At 38.9% G+C, this 23,573-nt stretch overlaps 1 protein-coding gene across 1 annotated transcript in view; it reads left to right on the top strand.

Moving 5' to 3' along the window:
• The first annotated feature begins 750 nt into the window (after positions 1-750).
• Positions 751-23,573, top strand: part of lmbrd1 (LMBR1 domain containing 1) — a 50,847-nt gene continuing 28,024 nt past the window's right edge. Inside the window, exons 1-7 of the mRNA XM_034608661.1 lie at positions 751-894; positions 2,758-2,934; positions 3,959-4,022; positions 12,891-12,988; positions 14,065-14,132; positions 17,515-17,603; positions 22,832-22,905. Coding sequence (XP_034464552.1) covers positions 829-894; positions 2,758-2,934; positions 3,959-4,022; positions 12,891-12,988; positions 14,065-14,132; positions 17,515-17,603; positions 22,832-22,905 — 636 coding nt within the window. The 5' untranslated portion in view covers positions 751-828. The remainder of the gene's footprint in view (positions 895-2,757; positions 2,935-3,958; positions 4,023-12,890; positions 12,989-14,064; positions 14,133-17,514; positions 17,604-22,831; positions 22,906-23,573) is intronic.

Raw genomic sequence — 23,573 nt, 5'->3', positions numbered from 1 at the left:
TTGCTTTAACATATTCCTGAGGCCCTTTGAAAAAGAGCAAACACTGGCTACATGAACAGAACTTATGAACAGAACTTATGAACTGAACATATGAACTGAACATATGAACAGAACACGTGAACAGAACTTATGAACAGAACTTATGAACTGAACATATGAACAGAACACATGAACAGAACTTATGAACAGAACTTATGAACTGAACATATGAACAGAACACATGAACAGAACATGTAAACAGAACTTATGAACAGAACTTATGAACAGAACTTATGAACTGAACATATGAACAGAACACATGAACAGAACATGTAAACAGAACTTATGAACAGAACTTATGAACAGAACTTATGAACTGAACACATGAACAGAACACATGAACAGAACACGTGAACAGAACTTATGAACAGAACTTATGAACTGAACATATGAACAGAACACATGAACAGAATATATATAAACAGAACATATGAACAGAACATTAACCTGAACATGTGAACTGAACATATTAACTGAACATATGAACACAGTATATATGAACAGAACATATGAACAGAACATTAACCTGAACATGTGAACTGAACATATTAACTGAACATATGAACACAGTATATATGAACAGAACATATGAACAGAACATTAACCTGAACATATAAACTCAACATATGAACACAGTATATATGAACAGAACATTAACCTGAACATATAAACTGAACACATGAACTGAACATGTGGGGGCTCCTCTGTGGTGACGACACGGCTGCTGCTCGCCATCCACCGCGATGACGTCGGCAGGAACACGTGGGTTTGTTATTGCAGGAAGTGAAGATGGCGGCCCAGTCGCTGCTCTCCGAGTCTGCGCTCGGATGGTCTATTTTCACCTTTATACTCCTGGTAAGCGAGTGTAAACCCGTGTAACCCAGCGTAGTAGCTTCGTGGTTTGGTTTGAGTCGTGTTTAGCGGGAGAAGAGGAGGATTTAGTCGATGTGGGACCCGGCTGCGGTGTATTAACGTCCATACTGGCTGTGGTGCTAGCTAACATTAGCCGTGACACATCTAACAGCCTGTAGTTGTGAAGGAAAGGCTGAGTGGCGCATTTCATACCTCGACGAAGGAAATGGGGGGCGTGCATTCTTTGTATCTATTGTACATGAAATGAGCATATCTGCTGTGGAGTCACGTAGCTAGCTGCGTGTACGATGTTTTTAAATGGGATTTTCTCTATTTATAGTCTTCCAAATGAGCAATGAAGTGCGTTTGAGTGGAAATACTGTAAATACACCTTGTCAGTCTTCGTGTCATGTCCAGACTGTGACTTCAGCGGTGTTTAAATGGACGCCTTGAGGTCGCTCAGTTAAACAACCTGCTGCCCAATTTACCTGCACATGATCTGAACTGGCAACTGCTTAGTGACATCTGAAGCCGCCCAGAGGAGACTCATGCCAATAAGCTGCTCTGCCCCCACCCCCACCCCCACCCAGCAGTAGCAGCAGCAGCAGCTCCTCCTTTCTATCTGAACAAACCTCTCAGCTGATCTTATTTGGATGCACAGCTTGTGTCCTTACCTGGCAAAACAAGCAGCCAGAGGCTTAAGGCCATGGGCCTTTTAATTGATCCTGTCTGTGAATGGCAGCCCTTGATCTGAAGGGACTGGTTTTAGCAGTGTCCTCTCTCCTCGCAGCTTGTGTGCCTGGAATATGACCTTGTCATTGTGCGGCCCCTCATTTGCCTCTCCGTCTTTAATGAGTTTCCTGTCCATTACAATGACAATGCCTCTCACCCTTTCCTTTTTTTTTTCATCTCGTTATTTTGAAATGTTAAACAGCAACAGAATACACGAGTAGATTCATGAATTTATTCAAATGTTTTTTCTTCTCGTATAGTTGTCTGTCTAACAGGCACATTAGTTCTGCTTCGTATCAGAAGTCAACTTTGTATTATTTCCTGTCTTTGTTCACGCTGTGCTGACCAAGGATAAACAGAGGAAGTGTGATATAATCAGATCAGCTGTTACATAGCACACGCAGGCTATGATCTGTGTATAAATAAGCCCTTGTTGTGTTAACTCTTTAGTTTGAGTCCTGCCTTTTGGCAATAAGTAATACACACTAGGGCTGGGCAATAAAACAACATCAATAATTCTCACAATATGAATTTATTAAATGGTAATACAACAAAAGTCAAATTTATATTGGTTTATTGCTTATGTCACGTGTAAGCACAGTGAAGAGGTATAAATCATTGATTTACCTCGGATTTGTAAAATCCTTTGCTGTTTATCAAGGTTTTATCCTTTTCTGCTCATACAGAAGAGTTTTCAATCACAACCGTCACTCAGGAGCAGTTTTTAAACTTAAACAATAATGTGACATTTACTGTGATAATTATCAATATTGACTGATTTGAACAGTTTTGGCCATATTGCCTAGCCCTATAACACATACACCTGCTTAGTGTTTATGTGAGCACATAATATTATTATGCATACAATATGAAGTTCAATCAAATTTTGCCCTGCAAAACTGATCAATGCTACACAAATGTGGAATTTGTTGCTGGGTTTTGTATCAGTTATCACTTATATATCCACTGAATATACTACTCTATATCTTTGTAAGATTACATGTATGCAAAGTACCAAAACTATTGTCTTTGCTTCTATCACAGTTCTTTCTTTCTATTCTTCACTTTTGTTGTTTTGTCATTATGTATCATCCTCCATTTTTTTTTTACTTGATTACTCTTCTTCCTGTTTAGATGATCCTGGCTTTCTGTTGGGTGTACATCCGCAAATTCCAAAGTCGTCAGGAAAGTGAAGTTGTTTCAACCATCACAGCAATATGTGCACTGGCCATTGCCTTGATAACGTCTGCACTTCTACCCGTGGATATATTCCTTGTTTCGTTCATGAAGTATCCCAATGGTACCTACAAGGTTAGTATGGGTTGTGTTAACAGTCAGTTTGAGAAATAGTAATGACTTTTCCCCAGGGAGCCTTTAACTTTACTTGGTAATTTTCTCAGCCACTGTGGACAATGTCTTTGTCTAAACTAAAAGCACAATGCATTTGTTGGCTCGGTCTTATTTGCCAAGTCATTGCATTTGTATCTATCTATTTGAAGATTTAGCAAGGTGTGTAATGATGTCTTCATTGGAACAGCAGGTAATTTGTGGATTTCTCTGGGTTGTGAAATGCCTCGATAGCTTAAGGGAATTTGTTTTTTTTTTATCAGTTAATAATGGCCACCTGACATAGTTTGCACAAGTAAAGTCATCAAGAACACAATCCCTCACTTAATCAGTAATCTTAAACAGAAAGTTGAAAGAAGAATGTTATCTTCTCTTGGGAAAAGGTCATTTGAGCTTTTCTCAGCGCCCTTAGAATCATAACACTGCAGCAACTGAAAGAAATAATGCAACACCTTTCTTAAGATTTTTATTTTTTATTTTTTTATTTTCATTCTTGCATTCACAGTTTTTTGTCTAATTAGAGAAGTCAAACTATAATGTAGAAAATGCTTATGACACACACCTCTCCTACACAAAACAAAAATAGATTTAGACAAAGGTCTGACAGCTTTGAGTTACTCCCCCCATAGCCGGAAGGTTTGTGTCATCGTCTGTTTATGCCTGAATTCAGTTTGTGAACCTAGATAAACAAAATTGTCAGAGACGTCACGCTTGCGAGTTTGGCACGACCTACTCCTCCAGGCTACTGGGTTCATTCATTCCTCCTTGTATTGTTTTTGTTTCATGCCTGTCATGACTGGTTATAATTTTATGGTAAACTGATAAATGGTGGAATTAATACAGTATTCAGAAATACTGATTTGTTTTTTTTAATAAGCTTTAATGTAATTTATGTCTGTTCTCACTGATTATCATATTTGCTTCATTCCCTTAACTGTTTAACTTAATATACATTTTCACCATGGACTTGTCCTTTTCTAACATCTAGGATTGGGCAGCAAACAATGAGACAAGAGGGCAAATTGAAGACACTGTGCTCTATGGATACTACAGTAAGTGCATTCTCTCAATATTTGTCTATGTTGGTGCACATGGCACAAAACCAGAAAATTAGTATATAAATTTAGATGAATTAATAGGTTTATCTATCGACCCTTTTATTTGAATATTTTTATGGTTTTTAGCTGTTTTGTGGGCAATCATTGTAAGTGTTGCTGCGTCATTCACCTAGTATATAAACTCAATCTCCTCTTTCAATTTATTGTGGTGCCAGTGCAACACCTGTGGTCTGACTCACCAACTCTGAAATCCTTGTGGGTTTGCAGTCAGACTTTTGGATTCTCACGGTCTCACAGTTTCGTTATCGCACACCTTAACCGTTCTGGAGCAGTTTCATTTAGGCTTTCCTTTAAGATTGGAGACAGTTCACTGATTTTAGACCATGTCTTTTTCTCAACCATATAAATTAAAGAAAAACATGGCTCTAAGATGAATGAGACTGTTTGTACAAGGAACTTTTCATTAAATGGTTATTACTTTTGAAATAAAAGACAGTGTTATGTTAATATATAAGAACAGTGTATTTCCATGATAACACAGTACTGTATTTGTATCGTGTCAATGCACATTTATATTCATTGGTTACTTTTGTATTCATTGTTATATTAAACTTTCTGTATTGATATATTAATTTAGCATGTGATTGGCTGTTTGTACAAACTCTTCCTCCTTCATAACAGTTAGGACAGGACAGTCAAATCCAGTCTTTACAGAGCAAGTAATAATCCTATTTACAAGACTGGTTAGTCAGGATACTGCTGTGCCTGAACCTTCACCAGAGTAGCATTCACTAATTTCACTAGCTGTAATTGTCACAGTTAGCTTGCATTCAATGAAATTGTAATATTTCACAGGAACTGACATTTTGTTTTTGGCGTGTGGCTTAATGTGACATCATTTTGGCATCATTAGTGCATTTGTCGAGCATTCATTCAGACATCTTGGATTTATCCTGCCTGATTCTCTTGCTAGGAGGGAGGGCAGGCCCGGTCCCCATGGATGGCTCCATAAATCCAGCATTTGCGCCTGGTTGCAATTCATTGGGACAGTATCCAGGCTATTTGGCTGATAAATTCCTAACTCAAAGCTATTAGGGCCTGTGAAATTTCTTCATGATTGTCATATTAAAGGATAACACAAGTTTGTTGTCTTTGACGATGGCAAATTCAGACGTGCCAGAGACACTAGATCACACGTTTTCTAACAGATGCTGGCTTAAAGTGCCTGTCAGCAACACTGTTATGTACCGTCTGTTCCGAAATGCCAAATGCAAGGAAGGCAAGCTGTCTCTTTGCCCAGACAGCCCAATCAAAGACACCCTTTCCACTGCTATAATGACATCAGAGAAGTGCCTTTCACTGAACATGAGCACTGCACATGAATCCAGCAGTCAGGGAGTATGTTGTGCGTGGACACACAAATATGATTTCATACACGTGATTGATTTCCATGTTAGTATCCACAGTTTGGATTAGACATCTTCTTAAATGGAAACCTTGCTTTATGGAGACTTAAAAAAATGAATAATTCAGTAGGCTTAGTCTTGAATGCTGGGCCGTGTCCTGTCAGTAATTTAATTCGTTTAATGACCAAACTGCCAGGAAACCATGTTCCTGGTGCAACAGTTACTCTCAGGAAATTTGTTCCACATCAAAAGAAGAGCTCTTATAGTCATATAGGTTTAGTAATTGATTTAGTAAGTATATCTCCGTCTGCTGAGAAAGCTTGGAAGTAAATCTTTAGTCACACAGTCATTAGTTGTTTGCAGTGGGTGTTCAAGTTGCTGTGCCTCATGCAGCATTTCATATCTTATCTTTATCTTATGATAGAATTTTCACTACCAAATAAATGCTTTCAGATTGTGTGTTAACTCGGCTTTATTATCTGAATTTGTTCATGCAACTCAGATATTTAAATTGTCTTACATATTTTCTTAGCCATACCATGAGTCTGCATTCTTGCAGCATTATCTCACATGTCTAAGGTAGAGAGAGGTTAAGAAGAGGCATGAACGAGTTTGCTTCTTGCCCAAAGCAAGTGCACGTGATCATAGCTCTGGGAGTGTGTGATACCGAATGATCCACATACAAATTTGTTGTGCTGGTAACCTTTGGCCGATGATAAGGAGGGTCGATGATTGTAAAATCTCTTAAAATACAAAAAATCTGAGCCTCGCAGTTTTGATTGATATCCGGCTAATTTTGCTAATGCATTCCGCCCTCAGAGGTGCCAAATATTGACCCATAATTTATTTTTGACATGTTACTTAGTTCATTGCATTTGTTATGATCACAATTGAAGCTGTTTTCTGTTGTAGAATGAATCTGTTATATTCACATTTTGTCGTATTTTGTGAGATTGTGGCAAAGGGTATTTTAAGTTGAATATTTTAATGGTACAATATTCATTAGACAGTGTTCTTCAACTGATTTCTATGTGACTATATTATCCACAGTGAATAGGTGGCCGTCTTTGTTGATGGCAGTTGTAGCCTAAATATGATAAACATATGATCAATCACAGTCCCTTTTACCACTGTGTTGTTGATGTTTATATGTGGACCTAGTCTTTTTTTTTTCAAGGACCATCACTTTCCTATTTGCCAGTAGGTGGAGACCAAGCTCCATGTGTGTTCAATGCACAGCTGCCTCACAAATCTAACCTTTAATGCTGAATGCTGTTTTAAGGCCACATTTGACAGCACTGTCCATTTGTCTCTTCACAAATGGAATAATTACAGGGCTGGCAGAGATTTCCTATTTCCTCCAGTGCAACATGTTTTTCTCCGAGCTCAATTGATTTGCAGTCAGTGGTGAACACAGTTAATAGGCATGTGCATGTCCAGTGATTTTAAAGAACTCGGCATTATTCACTTGCTTTTCGAAATCATTCAATGGCCTCACACGGCCGTCGTTTGGTGAGTTCCTGTCATATGCCGGTTTCCCGAAATATGCAAATGTCTCTCGGTGTTCATTCAGACCTGCGGTTGGCATCGTGAACATGCCTACAGCAGCTTTGAATCCACTTTTCTGCTATAAAATTTGTATTCGGAGGTTTTTATGAGCACAGTGTTGTCACAGTGGGGAAATTAAGGTGCAGTAATTATAATATAGGATTCATTGTTATATTATTGGAGTTGTGGATCCACGCAATTATGCAGAATCCGTGGGAGTGGATGACGTAGTGATATTTATAGGTGGCTATGCACCATTTAGTTCATTTAATTGCAGGTGTTAAAGGAGTCTGTCGGTGGTGTGAAATCTCACTGTTGCTCAGTCTTTTTTTCCCCATGATGGGAAGAGTATACATTAACAGTAACATCCTTAGTAGGTCAAGTAAATGCATTTCAACAATGTCCCAGCTCAGACAGATAAAAGCAGGCGTTTCTGAGTGTGTTGTGTTTTTGCATAGGATGAATTCTGAGTCTGAGAAAGATATGGAAATGATCACAACAGAATCTGAATGTACTGGAACTAATGCAAAACAGTGAATTTGAAAATACTCTGTCAAACTCTGTAAAGTGTTACAAGTTGTCTGTAGAGGGAATACATCCTGCAGATGTTCACCAACTCGACAATGTCACATTGAATACAAATGTACCTTCAACTTGTCAAAGAGGGATAAATATCGAACAGAAACACCCACTTCCTTTTAGAGCCCAAACAGCATCTTGGGATCTTTGATGAACCTCATGTCTGAAAGCCTAGCCATTCAATCTCCAGCCTCTGTCCATTTATACATTTCCTTGGACTGCTCAGTACTTCAAAGCAGTGATGCATAAAAGCCTTAAGCAACAGGACAAAATACCCCTGGGCCCTTAAAATAAATAATTGGCTTTCTCCTTAACGGTTTTGATGCCATTTGCAGAAGAGAAGCATGAGAGGATGCAACCCTCTTGTAAGTACATTGAAAGTGCTCTCATTTTGTCTATGATTCTTATCCACCTGCATGAGCCGACAGAAGTTTATTGGAAAGTGATAGTGCAGTGCTTCTTTTAAGAGCATTCAGGAAATGAGGGCATATTACAGTTCTATTTTGGACGGCTACTTTGTTTCAGACAGGCCTTTAATGATAAGAACATAGTGAAGCATGCTGAGAAATAAAATGCTCTTCACTTCAACCTATGTCTGCCGTGAAATATATAAAACAAGTAATGAGACATTTAGACCAAGGATAACACTTACTTACACTCAGTTAGATAAACCTCTGTTATAACAATTTAAGTGAAGCCTCTATTCCTGAGGCTAATACAGAGACACCCACATTAAAACGATGTGGCTCATTGACAGTAACAACATATTTGATCAGAATGACAAAATTATGCTGAAATGGAGATTTTACATTTGAAAAATAACCTTATTAACTACTATCCAATGAATTACATTAAATCAAAATTACCCTCAACATATCTGTGATTTCCATGACGTTATTTAATAGTTATTGGTTGACTAATACTATTACTTGCATAATGAGCTACTATTGGCTGATAGTGGGGCTCAGGCTCTTTGGGCACATTCTGTGATGTGACTGGTGATGTTGAAGTTTTGTCTCTCCGCAAACTTAAGGTTTAAAATAAATGGGGCCGGTCAGGGTTAGGGTCTCAAGAACTGTTCACCCAAAACGCATAACAGTTGATACTGCACTTCCCTGGGTCCTCAGAAATAAACCTGCCAAGCTTGAAGTCCATCAGTTGACAGACAGAAACACATATTTACATTCTGAAACTGCTGCTCCCCCTATGTCAATCACTAAACAGAGCCTGTGCGGCAGCTTTGGAGACTCTCTTCTAAAGTAGCTAAGGGTTTTGCCAAAGTGTTTGTTGCTATGGCTTTTTTTTTAAAACAGCCAATGAGGAATGTCTCAAAACTCATGCAGCTGACCAATGGTACGGCGTCAGCAGGTCACGCAGCCAACCAATAATAAGTGACTTACTCACTTGGTCTATATAGCAATTTTAAAATTTTGAAACTGTTCTTTAAATAAAATGTAACAGAAACAGGTCATTTTGAAACACTAACGGCCAATTGGGAAACTTACAATCAAGCCAATTTGGGACACTCATCAAGCTGACCAGTGGTATGTCTTCAGTAAGTCATACTGCCAACCAATAACAACTGACTTGAAGGATCACTCTCAGCAGTTAGCCTTGGAACTTCAGCTTCTCTCTCCATGTGTCTTTGTCTTGCATGTCGGCAAACATCTGTTTACTCTCACACCGAGCCGAAACAGAGCAACAGAGGCATCAAACTAGAGTCCTTCATGCTGTCAAATTCAAGTCTGATATTCGCTAGTGTTTTATCCCAGGTTTGCTCCCCTCCAAGAATGGTTTCCTCCCTTGATGTTTACAGGAAATGAGAGTGCAGGCGCAAAGTGTCATACCTTTCAGCAAGTGTCTGCACAGACAGATATTTCCATCAGTCTCTGGAGTCCTTTGTCAAAGGCAGTGTTTCTCTGACAAATCTCCCCTGGCGTTTAATTTTCACATAATATGTAGTATGTTCTGCGTGTCTACAAGGGACAAGTGTCCAGGTGCCAATGCCCCTGTGGAGGGCCTCAATGAGACGATGATAAGGGTCAAATGTTTCTCATTAAGCCGTATATAGTGCTGGGAGGGAAACTACTAGCACTTCTCTGAATGGTATTTGATAAAAGAAGAAGTTAGCATCGCTTGTTTCGATGACCTCGCAATTTTTGCCAGGTGCCAGGTCATAACAATGTGGGCTTTCAAAGTCACCAATCCTCTGAAATACATTTCTTTTACTTCCAGTAATTTGCTTCTCCCATCAGTAAAATTGAGTATATACTATAAACAGTATGAACAAAAGAGATATGTTTAGGGTTAAGGCAGAACATTTAATTATTCACTCCTCTCCTCTCTGCCAGGGGGATAAATGTGCTAAACTTTTGTCCCTGGTCAGGCATTCTTTCCAGTGGAAGATCTGTTTAGAGAGTAATGGATGATACATGGTAATGCAGTATGACCTATTCTCTCAGTATGTTTATATTCATGGTCTTATGATTAATTTCACCCATTGCTTTAACCCACAACTATATGCCAGCGGCTGCATACTGTGCGTGGCTTCTATTTATTGGCTCCTGGCATCATCCTCAACTTCGTTTGTCTGGCTGTAAATGAGTGTAAATGGATACCTTAGTGCAGCAATGAGCCTGTGTTTATTGGAAGTAATGCGCTGTCACAATCACAGCTGGCAAAAAAAGCAAGCCACTACAACAGTGACATTCATTTGTCTGCAGCCGAGAGAGCTTTTTGTGAAATATAGTCCATTTCACTAGGGGGGCATGTTTGTATACTTGCTTGAGGCTGTGCATTCTTGACTGATAGGGAGGAGTTGTTTTCCACATGTGCACTGAAGCACTGAAGTGTGGCACTAATGTTGTGGATTAAATGGTTATTAGTAGCCATGGCTCAATTTTATTTTTTTATTTACGTTGTTCTCCACTCAAACAATCATATTTACAGTTTATCGTGCTATTAAGTCACTGCTTAGGGCTCACATGTAGTTTCTTATGTGTATCTCTTTTCTATGAATAGTTTAAACTACAATCAAAAGTACGACTGAATTGTGAAACTACTTTTTAACACTATTCAACACTTGAAAGAGGTATTGAGATCTACCAACCATGTTGCTGAGCACATACTCCTGACACGCTTTTCTTTGGGATATTTTGGGGTTGTCTGGTCTGTCTTCACCAACATCCATTTGCTGCAGAAAGAAAAGCCCCTAGCTTGAAATAGCATCGCTCCATTTATGTGTTTTTGCCTCACCGCCACTCTATGAATTCCTAATGTATTTAGTGTTGGTCTATTCTCTTAAAAAAGCTGCGCGCAGAGAAGATCCAAACAAACAGCTTAGATGAGAGGAGAGCAAGGTCCTTCACTGAGGATCGGTGTATTGGATCCACTTCACATATAAGGTCACCAGTTTTTGTGAATTAAATCATTTTGTGATGCAAATGTTTTTTTCCTTTTTGTTTGGGGAAACATTAGGATGGAATCGATGACTACTGTGGGAAATTTGCTCAAAGCAATGTCACATACACCAATAGCAGGAGAATAGTGTGTTAAAATACCAGTGCCCCTCTAATTAAATCAATTGTTTTGTGCCCTGCATGACAGTCTGAACAGAACACACGTGTTGGTATTACTGACTGGCTTTTACAGATAGCTCTCATAATAGAGAACACATGCGTATAGACTTCTATTAATTATTTGCCTTTTAATTCTTTTTCCAGTTTTTGCTTTTACCAGAAAGAAAAACTAATTGATGTGATTTCTGAGAAAACGGATGATTTTGATGAATATAAGCATTTATACAATTTGGGGAACATTTCTAATTAAATGATGACTGTATTTGTGGGACTAGTTTGCCAAAAAACATAGACCTCTCCCACATGTCATTGTTTAAAACTTGTCATTTATAACCACCTGCTTGGTCCAAATGTCTACTACACATTTCCTACCTCTAAAATAATCCCCCCCCCCCAAGCCTTTATAGGTTTCATTTCTTTAATACATGATCTGAAGTTACTTCCTCCCACAAACCTGCGAGCAGGCTTTTTTAACAAGAAGTATTGCCTGGAAATGATTAGAAACACTGCTCCTTGAAATCGTGACCCCGAGGCCAGATTTGAGTTATTTGGATCACTACGCTCAGGAAACCGGTACAGGAGAAGAATTAGAGGAGAGAAAAAGGGCAAAGAACTCAGAACAAAGTGTTTTTCAATAGATAGACCCTGATGGAAACACTAACATCTGCTGATATCCTGATGCATCATGGGACCTTAAAAGAGCCGGTGTTGTTTTTTTGTTCATGTCTTTTTTAATTTAACCATCCAATTCTTTCCTTTTTTCAACTAATGGGAATTGCAACAACAGCCAATTTTCTAGCTGCAGTGTATGGGAACCTTTGTGTTTTGTTTCCTTATAAAGTAGCAAGATATGGTTGCCTCAAAGTATTTTCTTAATACAGGTATTAATTTCTTTATTAATTTGCATAGTCAATTCCTGGTGCACAGTTATATTCCCAAAGGGTCAAACTCACAGGAGCATTCCCAATTATCCACCTTGTGGTGCCTATTGAACACAGCCCTAAAAAAACAAACAACCATTGCTATGCAGTATGTTGATAGGTGATAAAAAATTAGAAATATTCTGGAACATAATTGTTATACATTTTAGTTTGAACGGAGGGAAATGATTCATTTTGGTGTATTTTTATTTACAAAGCCAGAGTGTAAGTCACTTAGTTTTTCACTGTAGTATCAATGTTTCTTGATAATTTATCCTTTTGTCTTTTACAATGTGCCACTGCTGCGCATCTCTAGAGTCTAGAGATGTGACTCTGTTTTCTTGAAATGCCATTCCAAAATCCAACAACTCTGTGGCATATTTGATTTTCACAAGTTCCATTGTCTTAAATAAGTGAATGGTGTGCCTGAAAAAGGGAACTGCATTAGTTTGTGCCTGTGGAAAGCATAAATAAAGCATATTCTTCACAGAAGTCAGCTTTGATGTCTTCTCCACATTGCCTTTAGCCTGTCAAAGGAAATTCAACATCATTTCAAGTGAATGAACAGAGAACATCCTACAGTAATATCAAACTTGCATGAGAGGAATGTTTGATGACTCTGATTAACTGTACAGGAAATAAAAACCCAAGGCAAATCTCAATCTAAAACATTATATTTGAATAGACTAATAAAGATAAAGCATAAAAGTTTCTGAATATATATTAGACAAACTTTAATGATGTATTGCAGGTGGCGACACAGCATGCTATTTGGCATCAAATGATATTTGACTCATGCTTGTATTTCAATGTTTTTTTCTGTCCTTGCAGCACTTTACTCCATCATCCTGTTCTGTGTCTTCCTGTGGATCCCCTTTGTTTACTTCTACTATGAAGAAAGAGATGACGAAAATGTGAACAAATGCTCGGTGAGAACGCAGCTTTTTTTTTTTTAACAAATAACTCTGTCGACTGCATAAGTGTGGTGCTGAGGAATTCACATTTCATTCAGGTGATTCATTGTGGCTGACCAATATGCTAATGCAAAAAAATGTCCTGAAGTAATTTCAGTTGAATTTCCCAGGAAACGTAAGAAAATATGAATCCATTTGCTTGCACACACAGTTTTACACAACAAACAATGAAAGCAAATATCCAAGTCTCCAACCACCCATTTCCATCCCGGGTTCACCAGCCTGATGCATGATTATATTGTAATTGTAATTTTTGAATGTTTTGTTCCCTGGTTCTGAAGACATTACATCTCATTCACCTACATTTTTGCTGATAAAATAATAAATTACATACAATTGAATCTTTGTTGAATTATGTTAAATACACATCAATATTATTAAATGCCTTTCGGCCATTCAAATAAACCTGTTCATCTAGTAAATTATAATACACTAACTAAAAAATTGTGGGGTTCATAAAAATAAAAAAGGCATGGCAATTAGAAAATAGAAAAATCACTAATCTGAAGGCTCTTCCATTGCGTTTGTGTTAATACAACATCTAATGCAAGGAAAAACTTAAAACATAAATTAATATATTATTTTATGGCTGTAAAAATAGTCACACTGTCAAACCACTGCATTCATAATTTAACATATAGGGCCCCACATTGTCCCTTGAAAAGTTGAAAAAAAAATTAAATTCCCTATCTTTAGAAGTCTTTTTATTGATGGATGTACCAAACAGCAGCTATCTCCCGCCGCCTTTTCTCCCTTCTATGTGTCAGTTTTGAGCTGACAGAGGCACTTTCTCTCACAGACAGGGAGGTCTTTTGTATTATTACTTTAAAAGCACCTTGAATAGCACTGGGAGTGACGTGTTATCTCTGCCAGGTCAAACTGCATCCACACTAACTCTCTATAGCTCTCACCCACCAGGGCCCTTTGCTAAATAGAGTATGACCCCCCCAGCCCTCACTCACGGTGAATAATAATGTCTCACTTCATGGCCGTGATTGACCAGTTAAATTTTTTTTTCTCTGTTATTACAGCAAGTGAAAAACGCTCTGAAGTACACAGTTGGATTCGCCATTGTCTGTGTGGTTCTTCTTTTAATTGGGTAAGTTGGAGACATGTAAGGCACCTTCTGCTTCACTACACGATATGAGGGGGGGGTGTGGACATATCATTGTGTTCGGTTAATAAGCAGCGGACCACTTCAAACAGCTGCACTGCCATTTGTCTGCCCATGCGAAGCCATTCATGGAAAAATAACTATATATCCCTCACTAGATATAGGTATAGTATCTTTTTTATTTTTCAATTTAATAAAAAAAAAAGGGGATGAACTGGATTCCTTGCATTAGCTCTATGTATAACACACACTAATTGGTTTTTTTTGTGACTTTCTATATTGTGTCTGCAAATTTATTCTGTTGCACATTTTCATCCAAGTCACATTTATCCACAGGTTTTATATTGGTTTTGTTCAGGAGCACCTGCTCAATGTAATAGATTTCCTTTTGTAACAGTGAAAGCAACATGCCTGGAGTTCAACCGATACAACTATACATTTAATATGCTCTCTCAACCATTAAACTGGAGGACGCCTCACCTGGTTGGGGGATAACTGTACATGACTTTCTTATAGCTTAAAGTTTGGAAGTTAGGACTTTTTATACACAGAAGCAATTTAGTTGCTTTTTCTTCATGGACTGGGACCCTTGCTGTTTTTGTTCTGGCACTTGTTGCTTTGGTGCTTTGATTTTTAACAACGCTAGAGCTTTTATCCAGGGCTGCCTTTCTGTTACCAAGAAACGTAATGGCTCTGTTTGGTGACCGTTCACTCAGAAGTTCTGGACTTGACGTCGCAAGGCTTTTGCTTGTTGCCTTTTAAACGGACAAGGTGTGTGTGTGTGTTAAATGTCCCCTGATCGGTCACTGCTACAGGGTTTTCTTTTCCAAACGCAACTGCAAATAACTTTTCTTAACAAGTAATTTAAAACGTTTTCAGACATGTACTACAGATAGAAGAGTGGCATCTAGGCTGAGAGTGCAGGAGTCATGTTTTTGTTTACTGCACATCGACAACAGCTCTTGAATCTTTCCAATTTGACATCTTCTTCATTGTCTTCGGCGTGTATGACTTCTAGGGGGCTGGTAGGAAAAACTATCTAGATAATTCCAGGAGAGTGCAGTGCATGTCTGAAAGGAGCTGTAGTCTCATATCCTGCCCTTAAGAATTATCGTTTATCTTATTCTGCAGAGTATTAATTAATACTTTTTAAAAGTCTGGATGGCAGCACCACTGTCAAGGTTCCTTTAAAGAAAATTACCTAATTAACTGAGGTTTTTATCTGAGTCCCAGGTAAAGCAAGTTGAGCTCTGCCCGAGAACCAGAGTATGTGGCTTCTTGTGTTATTTTGCTCAGAGGATGACTTAGAGAATTTCAAAATATCTGATTTTTTATTTCCTATATTTTATTTAGTCCGAGCTGTGATGTGGGACATTCAGCTTGTTTTTGAAGCTCGGCTGCAGAGTTCTATACCAACTGTAGCCAGGCCACTGAGAACGGACAAACAAAGCTCGAGCATTATTCAGGATGTTTCGACAAACGTGTGGATAGCTAAATATTTCATCATCATTTAAGTTAAGCTGGACAAAGCCGTATCCTCACAGCCGAGAAGGGTTGGGTTAAGGTCACTTTGAAGAGGTGCTTTTTTTTTCTTAAAATGAAAAATTACACATAACATGACCGAAGGGGAAGTACATGCACTTGAGAAAGATTAACTGCAACTGTGGACCCAAGGGGATATCAACATGATGCCGGGGCAGATGAGGCCCATTGAACCCTGAATTTTGTATTTTGCATTTGGGGCAAAGAGAAGTCTCTGAAATGCTGAGCTAATGTCCTTCACTTCCCCCGGTGATTTTTCTTTTACATTTATTCTGGAAAACCATTTTTTAATCTTCCTAAAAGAATCACAGCATAAGCAGCATATTTCATTAGACTTGTAGAGCTAGATACTAAGAGGGTTACTGGCCTATTTCACTGTTGTCTGTCAAGAGGGATTAATGATCAATGGAAAAGGATTTCATGATCAGTGGATTTAAAATCTGCACTGAAATCGAGCATCAATACTGCTGACCCATATTTTCGTGCATAAAGATATAGTGGTGGTCTGAAAGAGGCTGTTTCTGTAGAGCTGACAAAATGTGTTTTTCATTTTTCACCACAACATTGAGGAGCTCTTAAGGTACAACCTTTATATCTATGTCTAATAAACCTTGGACATTTTGTTGGTCCGGTTATTTGTTCCTTTCCAAAGTAAACTGAAAAGGATAAGAGGGGGTATAGAGTTTAACAGACTGTCCATTGTGTTAAGAATAGCAATTAATCCAGTTTTCAAGGGTGCGTCCTAGGTGGATAAGCAAAAGGTCAATGAAATGGTTTGCAAGATCCTTTTTAAATGATTGGTAGGCTCTTCACAGTGAATACATATAAGTCCTGCTTTTTTGTAATATTGTAATTTCTCAGTGTTCTCAAGATAATTTCAAAGATTTCAAAAATGAATCATCAAATTTAATCTTTATGTCTCATTCAGCAGATGAACACATTCATAGTATTCTTTGTATATTGGAAACCAAATTTTGTTAACAAACTGTGTTTCATCTTCTTTGTGGAAGTTGGAGGTTAATTTGCTTTCACCTCCTGTCCAGTTCATCCCAAACCAGCTCGATGGGGTTTAAGTCTGAGGACTGTGCTGGTCTTCCATGGGTCATTGCTGTAGGAGGAACCCCTGACCAACCAGTCTGTCTTCCTCTGTGACTTACCCTCCTCGCACCACTCTGATAGCAATATACTGAATACCGCCTGCAGTAGAGTGTTGTCCTCATAATTCATCAGAGGGTAACACAGTCTGTTCCAGTACTGCTTTTGCACAGACAGAGCGTTTGTCAGTCGACAAAAGTTAGAGCACCTGTAGGAATTGTTTGTAACTTCCAAAGGTTTAAATTCTCATGTTGCTGCAGGACAACTGCAAGTTCCTAGACTTGGTTTTAGAGTGAAGATATAACTAGAATAAATCTGCCATACAGTTGTGAAGATTCAAAGAAGAGGAAAAGCAGAGGTCAACTTACACAGCATGTTGTTTCTCCAGTGGATAGCATACTGTGAAAACCTTCTTAAGCCATACAGGGCGTAAACAACTGAAGTACAGTTCTATATGCTCCACAGCAAATTAATTTTTTCCAACAGTATTCTGTCTCTAATTCTCTGACTCTCACTCAGTAACAGCAATGCCACTTCTTCTTAGGTGATGAAATGATTAAATAGCTTGATTTCACTTACCTTCATTTTCTCTATGTTCAGACTCTGTGTGTGGCACATATAGAAAAATGCACCACATACTGAAGCCATCAATGCCAGAACAAAGAATAAACCAAAGCATATAATGGAGCAGCACTTAACTTCTTCCGAATGGTCGTTTTGTCTCTTTCAGAGCCTTTGTTCCACTAGAAGCCCCACCTGGCCAGGATTCCACTCAATGGGAGAAAGTACAGTACCTTTTTGAAGAGCTTGGGAGTAGTCGTAAGTATAGTTTCTAAAGAAAATACTTCTTACTTTCTTTCTATAATTTTCTTTCTATTGTCTTATATTGATGATGTAAGGTCTAAAGGTTTGTTTAAGTCGAGTAGGGAGTACATTTTAAATGTGGTTCAACTGCATACAAAACAAATAGGTTTCCTTGATTTTAGAAACTGCATTTAGGCATTTTCTTTCTGCATTCATTTTTCTAATAGGTCCTTGCTAAATATTTCAAAAACAGTAACTTTATAGCCTAAATGTCAGTGTAGCATGCATTTTTAAATCATATTTCTTGTTAAACAGACCATTGCCTCTGTTATGCTGATGCAAATGCAAGATCGTTGCCAAATATGTTCTCCTAGGAGTCCTCTGACCCTTTGTCACTTGGGGATCAAAGAGGAAGATGAACCATCTGGCTCTCTTCACAATAGTGGACCCCTACATGCTTTCCCTAGGCTTCCTTCTTGGCAGAGGAGGAAATTGCTCACTGCTAAGGAGGAAATGTTAGGATCATCCCTTTTCTAATCCCCATCTCCTCTCTCTCCAGATGGGAGGTTAATTGCATAAAGGAAAGGCACTTTTGCCACATAACCCTGCTAACTGCTTTGCAGTGACTCTTCATTAAGGCCACTACATCTTTAATGGGTCCATCATTACATTTGTCACAACTAATGCAGTGCCTGTTCAAAATGTGGCTGTCGGCATGGGCTGATTGCTTGGCATCGTGTTAATCCAGTTTGTAGTTTTCTTGAGAACATCATCAAAACTCCCATCACACAAATTACCCTTTGTAGAAACATACCAAATGGATGGAGGTACCAAACCCCCCTGGGGCCGGTGGGGGGAAATAATAGAGTTACATGAAAATGAGTAGACCTAGAGTTTAGAAATCTCTGTGCATGGTTTATAAGCTGTGCTGTCTGATTCATAGTTTGTGGCCTCTGATTTGTAAATTTTGCCCTTGGATATAGGCACTCAAACAACTTGGTTAACAAATGAAAAGCACAGCAAATGCAACATTATATAATGAAAAGGGTGAAACATACAATGCACCACAAAGAATAGCATAAAATCCACCCTGACATCTTGTGCTCAAATTACTGGGTTTGCAGGTGAAAATAAATAAATACAGTTTCATATTCCTTCATTTATAGATTGATGTTCCAGTGCTGCCCGAAGGTTTCCCAGATGGGGAGCTATTCATGTTGATATTCAGACCATAACAGTATTATATTTTTTGATCAAGCCTCAAGGGGGGTTGAGTTGGTGTGAGTCCAACCTTAACTGGGAAGGGTGCAACATTTCTAACACTTAAATTTTCCTACCAATCTTCATTATGTTTTAATATAATTTGACAATAAAGTTCCTTTAGGAAGTGTTTTCTGTACAATGTCAAGGGTTTGTTTTATATAACCCATATGTGTAAAAAAATAGAGGATCTTATTTTTTAAATGTATTTGAGGCTTCAGTTGACAGACTCATGGTGAGGGAGTTGGAGGAATGCTGTTGATCTAATCTCGATTGAACTTTTGACATTTTCCGCTGTCTCTCAATTTTGCAATCGTGCTTTATCTGTATTGACGTGGTTTCCCTCAACTGTGGGATTATACGTCCAAAATATCTCCTTAAACACAAACTGTTATCTAACCCCATTTCCCAATTTATTTTACTTTGTCAGGTTTACCCACAAAAAGAGGGAAAAAAAACGCCATGATGGCATCTGATAAGCTTCCCAACTTTGCTATAAGGCTCTATATGTCGTTATATGGAAGAAAGAGGCTGTACACTTAATTAGATCCCATTCCTTGAACATATAGCTTCTTCCTCCTTGCTTTTGATGATCCTGTCATTACACAGAAGCAGGGTGCTCGGGCTAAAGGAGCTCCTTAATAAACTCCTCTCTGTACAAGTCTCATGCATGCACACAAGCCGGAAGGGTTATATGCGGGTTGAGATAAGAGCTACCTCATTCCATTGCTGGTGGAATCAAAGCTGTACAGATGTGGCAGCAGCGCCGATAATAGACAATATTCTCCTCTGTTTAATCCGCGGAAAATGTGCTCAAGAAACCAAGAAGAGTGGCAGCAAACATCTCTCCGTCGCTTTGTGTAGAGTTCATTTACAGAATGTTCTCCATGCAGAACATGGAGCTATTGTCTATTTTACCAAGCTCACCACTAAACAAAGGCAGCATAATTGCAATGAAACACTCAGGAATAGTAAACACGTATTCAAATGTAAATTTTCCACCCAGATGTAAGACTTCAAAGTTTTTTCTTTTTGCCTGCGATACAATAGGGAGCAGGTATATAATTTATCTCCATTTTCTACTTCTTTGTCCTGCTGCATATGAAATACCTCCTGAAGAAAGTGATAAATGTTATAAACGGCACAAATCACCCATGTCCTGAATACTGATGGGTTATTGCCAATCAAATGCCGGTGTCAAGGAGAAAGGCACGCTGAGAGCCACCTATGCCTGTCCTGACAGGTGGGCCGGCCGCTATGGAGTGGATGCTGTGAGGATGTGGGATATCTATAAAGGGACAACTGTGTCGCTTTTTTACGTGGAGCCCAATGACAGGTGGGATCTTGACAGGGGAGAGAGGCAATCAGTCTCTTTATCAATCCCTGTCTTTTAACTCCAGCTCTGACAGCTGGTGTGACACCTACTGTTGCCCTTGCATGATGGGTGGTCCCCTCTCTGCCTCAATCAGAGGTGACACGCACCAACTCAACCTACATACACCGAAACATCCAGCTGTTTAAACACTGATTGTGATCGGTATGACAGTGAATACGGAACATGGTGACCAGATGCGTCTCCAGAGGAAGGCTTTACCACGGTGTGTTCATTAAAAGCAAATATTAAATCCAAGAGTACCAGCAGACCAACATGGTGCCGTGTCCTTGTGAGGAACGTTCTTCCCAATTACATTCAAGGGAATTAATTTCCTGAGCTGTTCCTTTTAAACACATTAGCGCGGAGACACATATTTGCCGGTGAAGAGGTGCTGTGTTTGTGATATCGGGTGTGTTGTTGGTTGAGATGCAAAACATTTAACTTAATACATTGTGTCAGCTGGACCGGAGACGTTGAAAGGATCAGTGCTCCCAAATAACTTAAAACAATGCCACTTACCTTCATGATGTTTAGCCGTGTGTTTTCGTGAGTGTCTTTGTGATATCTGCCTCCATATTAAAGAGCATTGCAAGGTTGGGGGACTTGAAAGGTAGATTTAAGAAAGAGGAATCGATTTGAAAGCAGCCGATATCAACATGCTCTGACTTTGAGGGGTTTGAACAATGGTTCCCTGCACAAAAATGCTTGATCCTACAATTTCCATATTGCTCCAAAAGTATGTTAGCACACCCTTCTTACTGGGTGAATTCCCTCGTCTTTTAAAAATCTGTCACTTGTTTGTTATGCAGGGTTTCTATTAAAGATTTGTTGTCTCAAATGGGATTAAGATGATATCCTTGGTCTTGACGATTCTCCTGATCAGCAGAAGACATTTTACTGACCTTATTTGTACAATCAATGGAGTGCTCCCTTAAAACTCACTCATAATACTTCTTTTCAAAAACAATGCCTCAGTCACTGGTATAATTCAAAGCCTCCATTAGATTTTATTTTTTTACTAGTTTATAGCATAAATGGGTAAAATGATGTTTGCGCATTGGACACTCAATGGACACACAGCAGTCCTGTTGCTCTTGAAATAAATGCACAGCACAGTCATAGTTTCCCACAGAATCGGCCTCTATTGTAGCAGCTGATAGTGGGGGTCGGGCGAGGGTTTCTTATGTGCTAAATTAATTTGTGACAATTAATAACTGATTGACGTATACAGCTCCATAATCTCCCTTCATGTGGATTTAAACAAATTAGAAAATATATTTTTTCACTAATCTCACTTATTGCCTCTGCCCTAGCTGCCTCTGGCACAGCAGCATGCTGGGTGATATCCTCCTCCTCCTCCTCCTCATCTCCTACATCTCTCTCTTCATTAGCTACAGCTATTCCTTCCAGACCCTGACTTGCTGCTTCAGCTGCCATAGCAGCTCCAGTTCAAGCCTGAAAATATTCAAAAACAAATTGATTGGATAAATAATCACATAGGTCTGACTGTTCAGATTTCCCGTGTGTGTTTTCTTAAATTTCTATTTGCTCTGTTTTGCTTATACCTCTAGTCAAGGCCATCTTTGCTCCTCCTTAGAACGACAGCTTTTAAGTCTAGAAATGTGTAATATTCATTTGTATTGAGGGAACAAACATTCAGAGTTCAACAAGTAATATTAGCGATATCCACTTGCATGTGCAGTTGATACTGATACCTGCCATCCTCCGTGTAGGGGAAAGTCAACCACAAACCTTGCTGTTCATGATGTTTTTTTTGTTTGATTCAGTGTGTTTGATTCTGCAGCAGCCAGCCATATTCTAATTTGTCCTGCAACAGTTTCACAACAAATGATTTTTAACAAGAACTAAACAAGATATTTTAGACTTGGTATTTTGTTCCAATGCTGCATTGTACAGCTGTGGACAGCACAGTTTACAGTGCTATTTGCCATGCCTTGGCTCTTATCGTCCATAAAGTTTTTACCATCCACAGACAGTCAGATTCCATAGTTTCAGCTGCAGTTTCAGCTGCAGTTTCAGCTGCAGTTTCAGCTGCAGTTTCAGCTGCAGTTTGGCGCGTATCCACAAGTGGCATGCGATGCAGTTCTCTCTCTCTCACACAAGAACTTAAAAACAATGTTCATGCACATGAACTCTCACTGCTGCCATTGATTGAATGAATTCTGTGGGAAAAGCTGCACACAAAGTGAAAATAAGTCCTTGATGAACCAATTTATGCAGATCCACAAATTTAATGGGATTTAAAGATTTGAACCCTGTCTGTTAGAATTTAAAGTAAACTACCTTAACAGTTCTTATGATGTCTCATTGCATCATTAACAGGGCTCAAGTAATGACATTTTGGAGCTTCTATAACTTGTAACTTTACTGAGTCCATGTAGCTGCTCCAATGTTGTTTGAAATCTGGCAACATTTTATCTGTCAAAGAGTATAAAAAGCGAAAAAGGCGACTGAAGTACCACCAAAGTGCACTCAAGAAAGTCTTGAAAGCTCTTGCTAGTTTTTACCAGTGTCAAAGAGTCTATTGATGTTTCTTTCATGGGCCAAGGTTAAATCTCTAATGGCTTTCCTTTCTCTCCACCTCCAGATGGTCTACCAGCTCTGTCTTTCTCCATCAGCACCTTGACCTTGATTGGCATGTTGGCAGTCATCACTTACACGGTGAGTAGGGACCTGAGACAAGTGGATGATGTTGTTTCATATGTTCAGCACACTAATTTGTCCTGTGAGATGATTTCCAGACCTTGCCAACCCTGTACTTATTGAAACCTCGGATATAGAACATGATTTCGGGTGTGGAAAAAGAACTCACAATGCATGTTTTAGTAAAACTCTTTCAGGTGCAGTGCAGTTTCTTTAAAATACACATTGTTTTCTGCCTTTTTTGGTTGACCTGTACCTTTTGATGGAGCACCCTTTCAGCATTAGTCATGCCTTGTGATTTTAGACCCCTGGCATTCAATTGCTCAAATTGCTTCGACTGCTGTCTTTCACCTAAGCACCAGATACTTTATGCATGATATATGTGCACCCCTCTCTGGCTTATCAACCACTTATCAGCTGTCTATTTATATATATATAGATCTACCGCAGGGTCCATTAATATATGCCTATATTTTGACTCCCTCAGCATTCTGCAGTTTTTCCCCATTTTTTCTTAGATCAGGAAAATTCACCGTGCTGTAACACTTGTTAATACTGTCCATTTTTCATAGTTGTTATCTTGGTAACTAGACTGTGAATATTCCCTGGAGGTGGTGCTGGTGTCAGGGTGAGAGTAACACAGAGTAGTGGCCTCTGGGGAATAAAAAAAAAAAAAAAAACGCCCC

Source organism: Hippoglossus hippoglossus, chromosome 15 (assembly GCF_009819705.1).
Source record: "Hippoglossus hippoglossus isolate fHipHip1 chromosome 15, fHipHip1.pri, whole genome shotgun sequence".
Taxonomy (NCBI): Eukaryota; Metazoa; Chordata; class Actinopteri; order Pleuronectiformes; family Pleuronectidae; genus Hippoglossus; species Hippoglossus hippoglossus.
The sequence above is the reverse complement of the archived record's forward strand: the minus strand, read 5'-3'. Positions and strand labels throughout refer to the sequence as shown.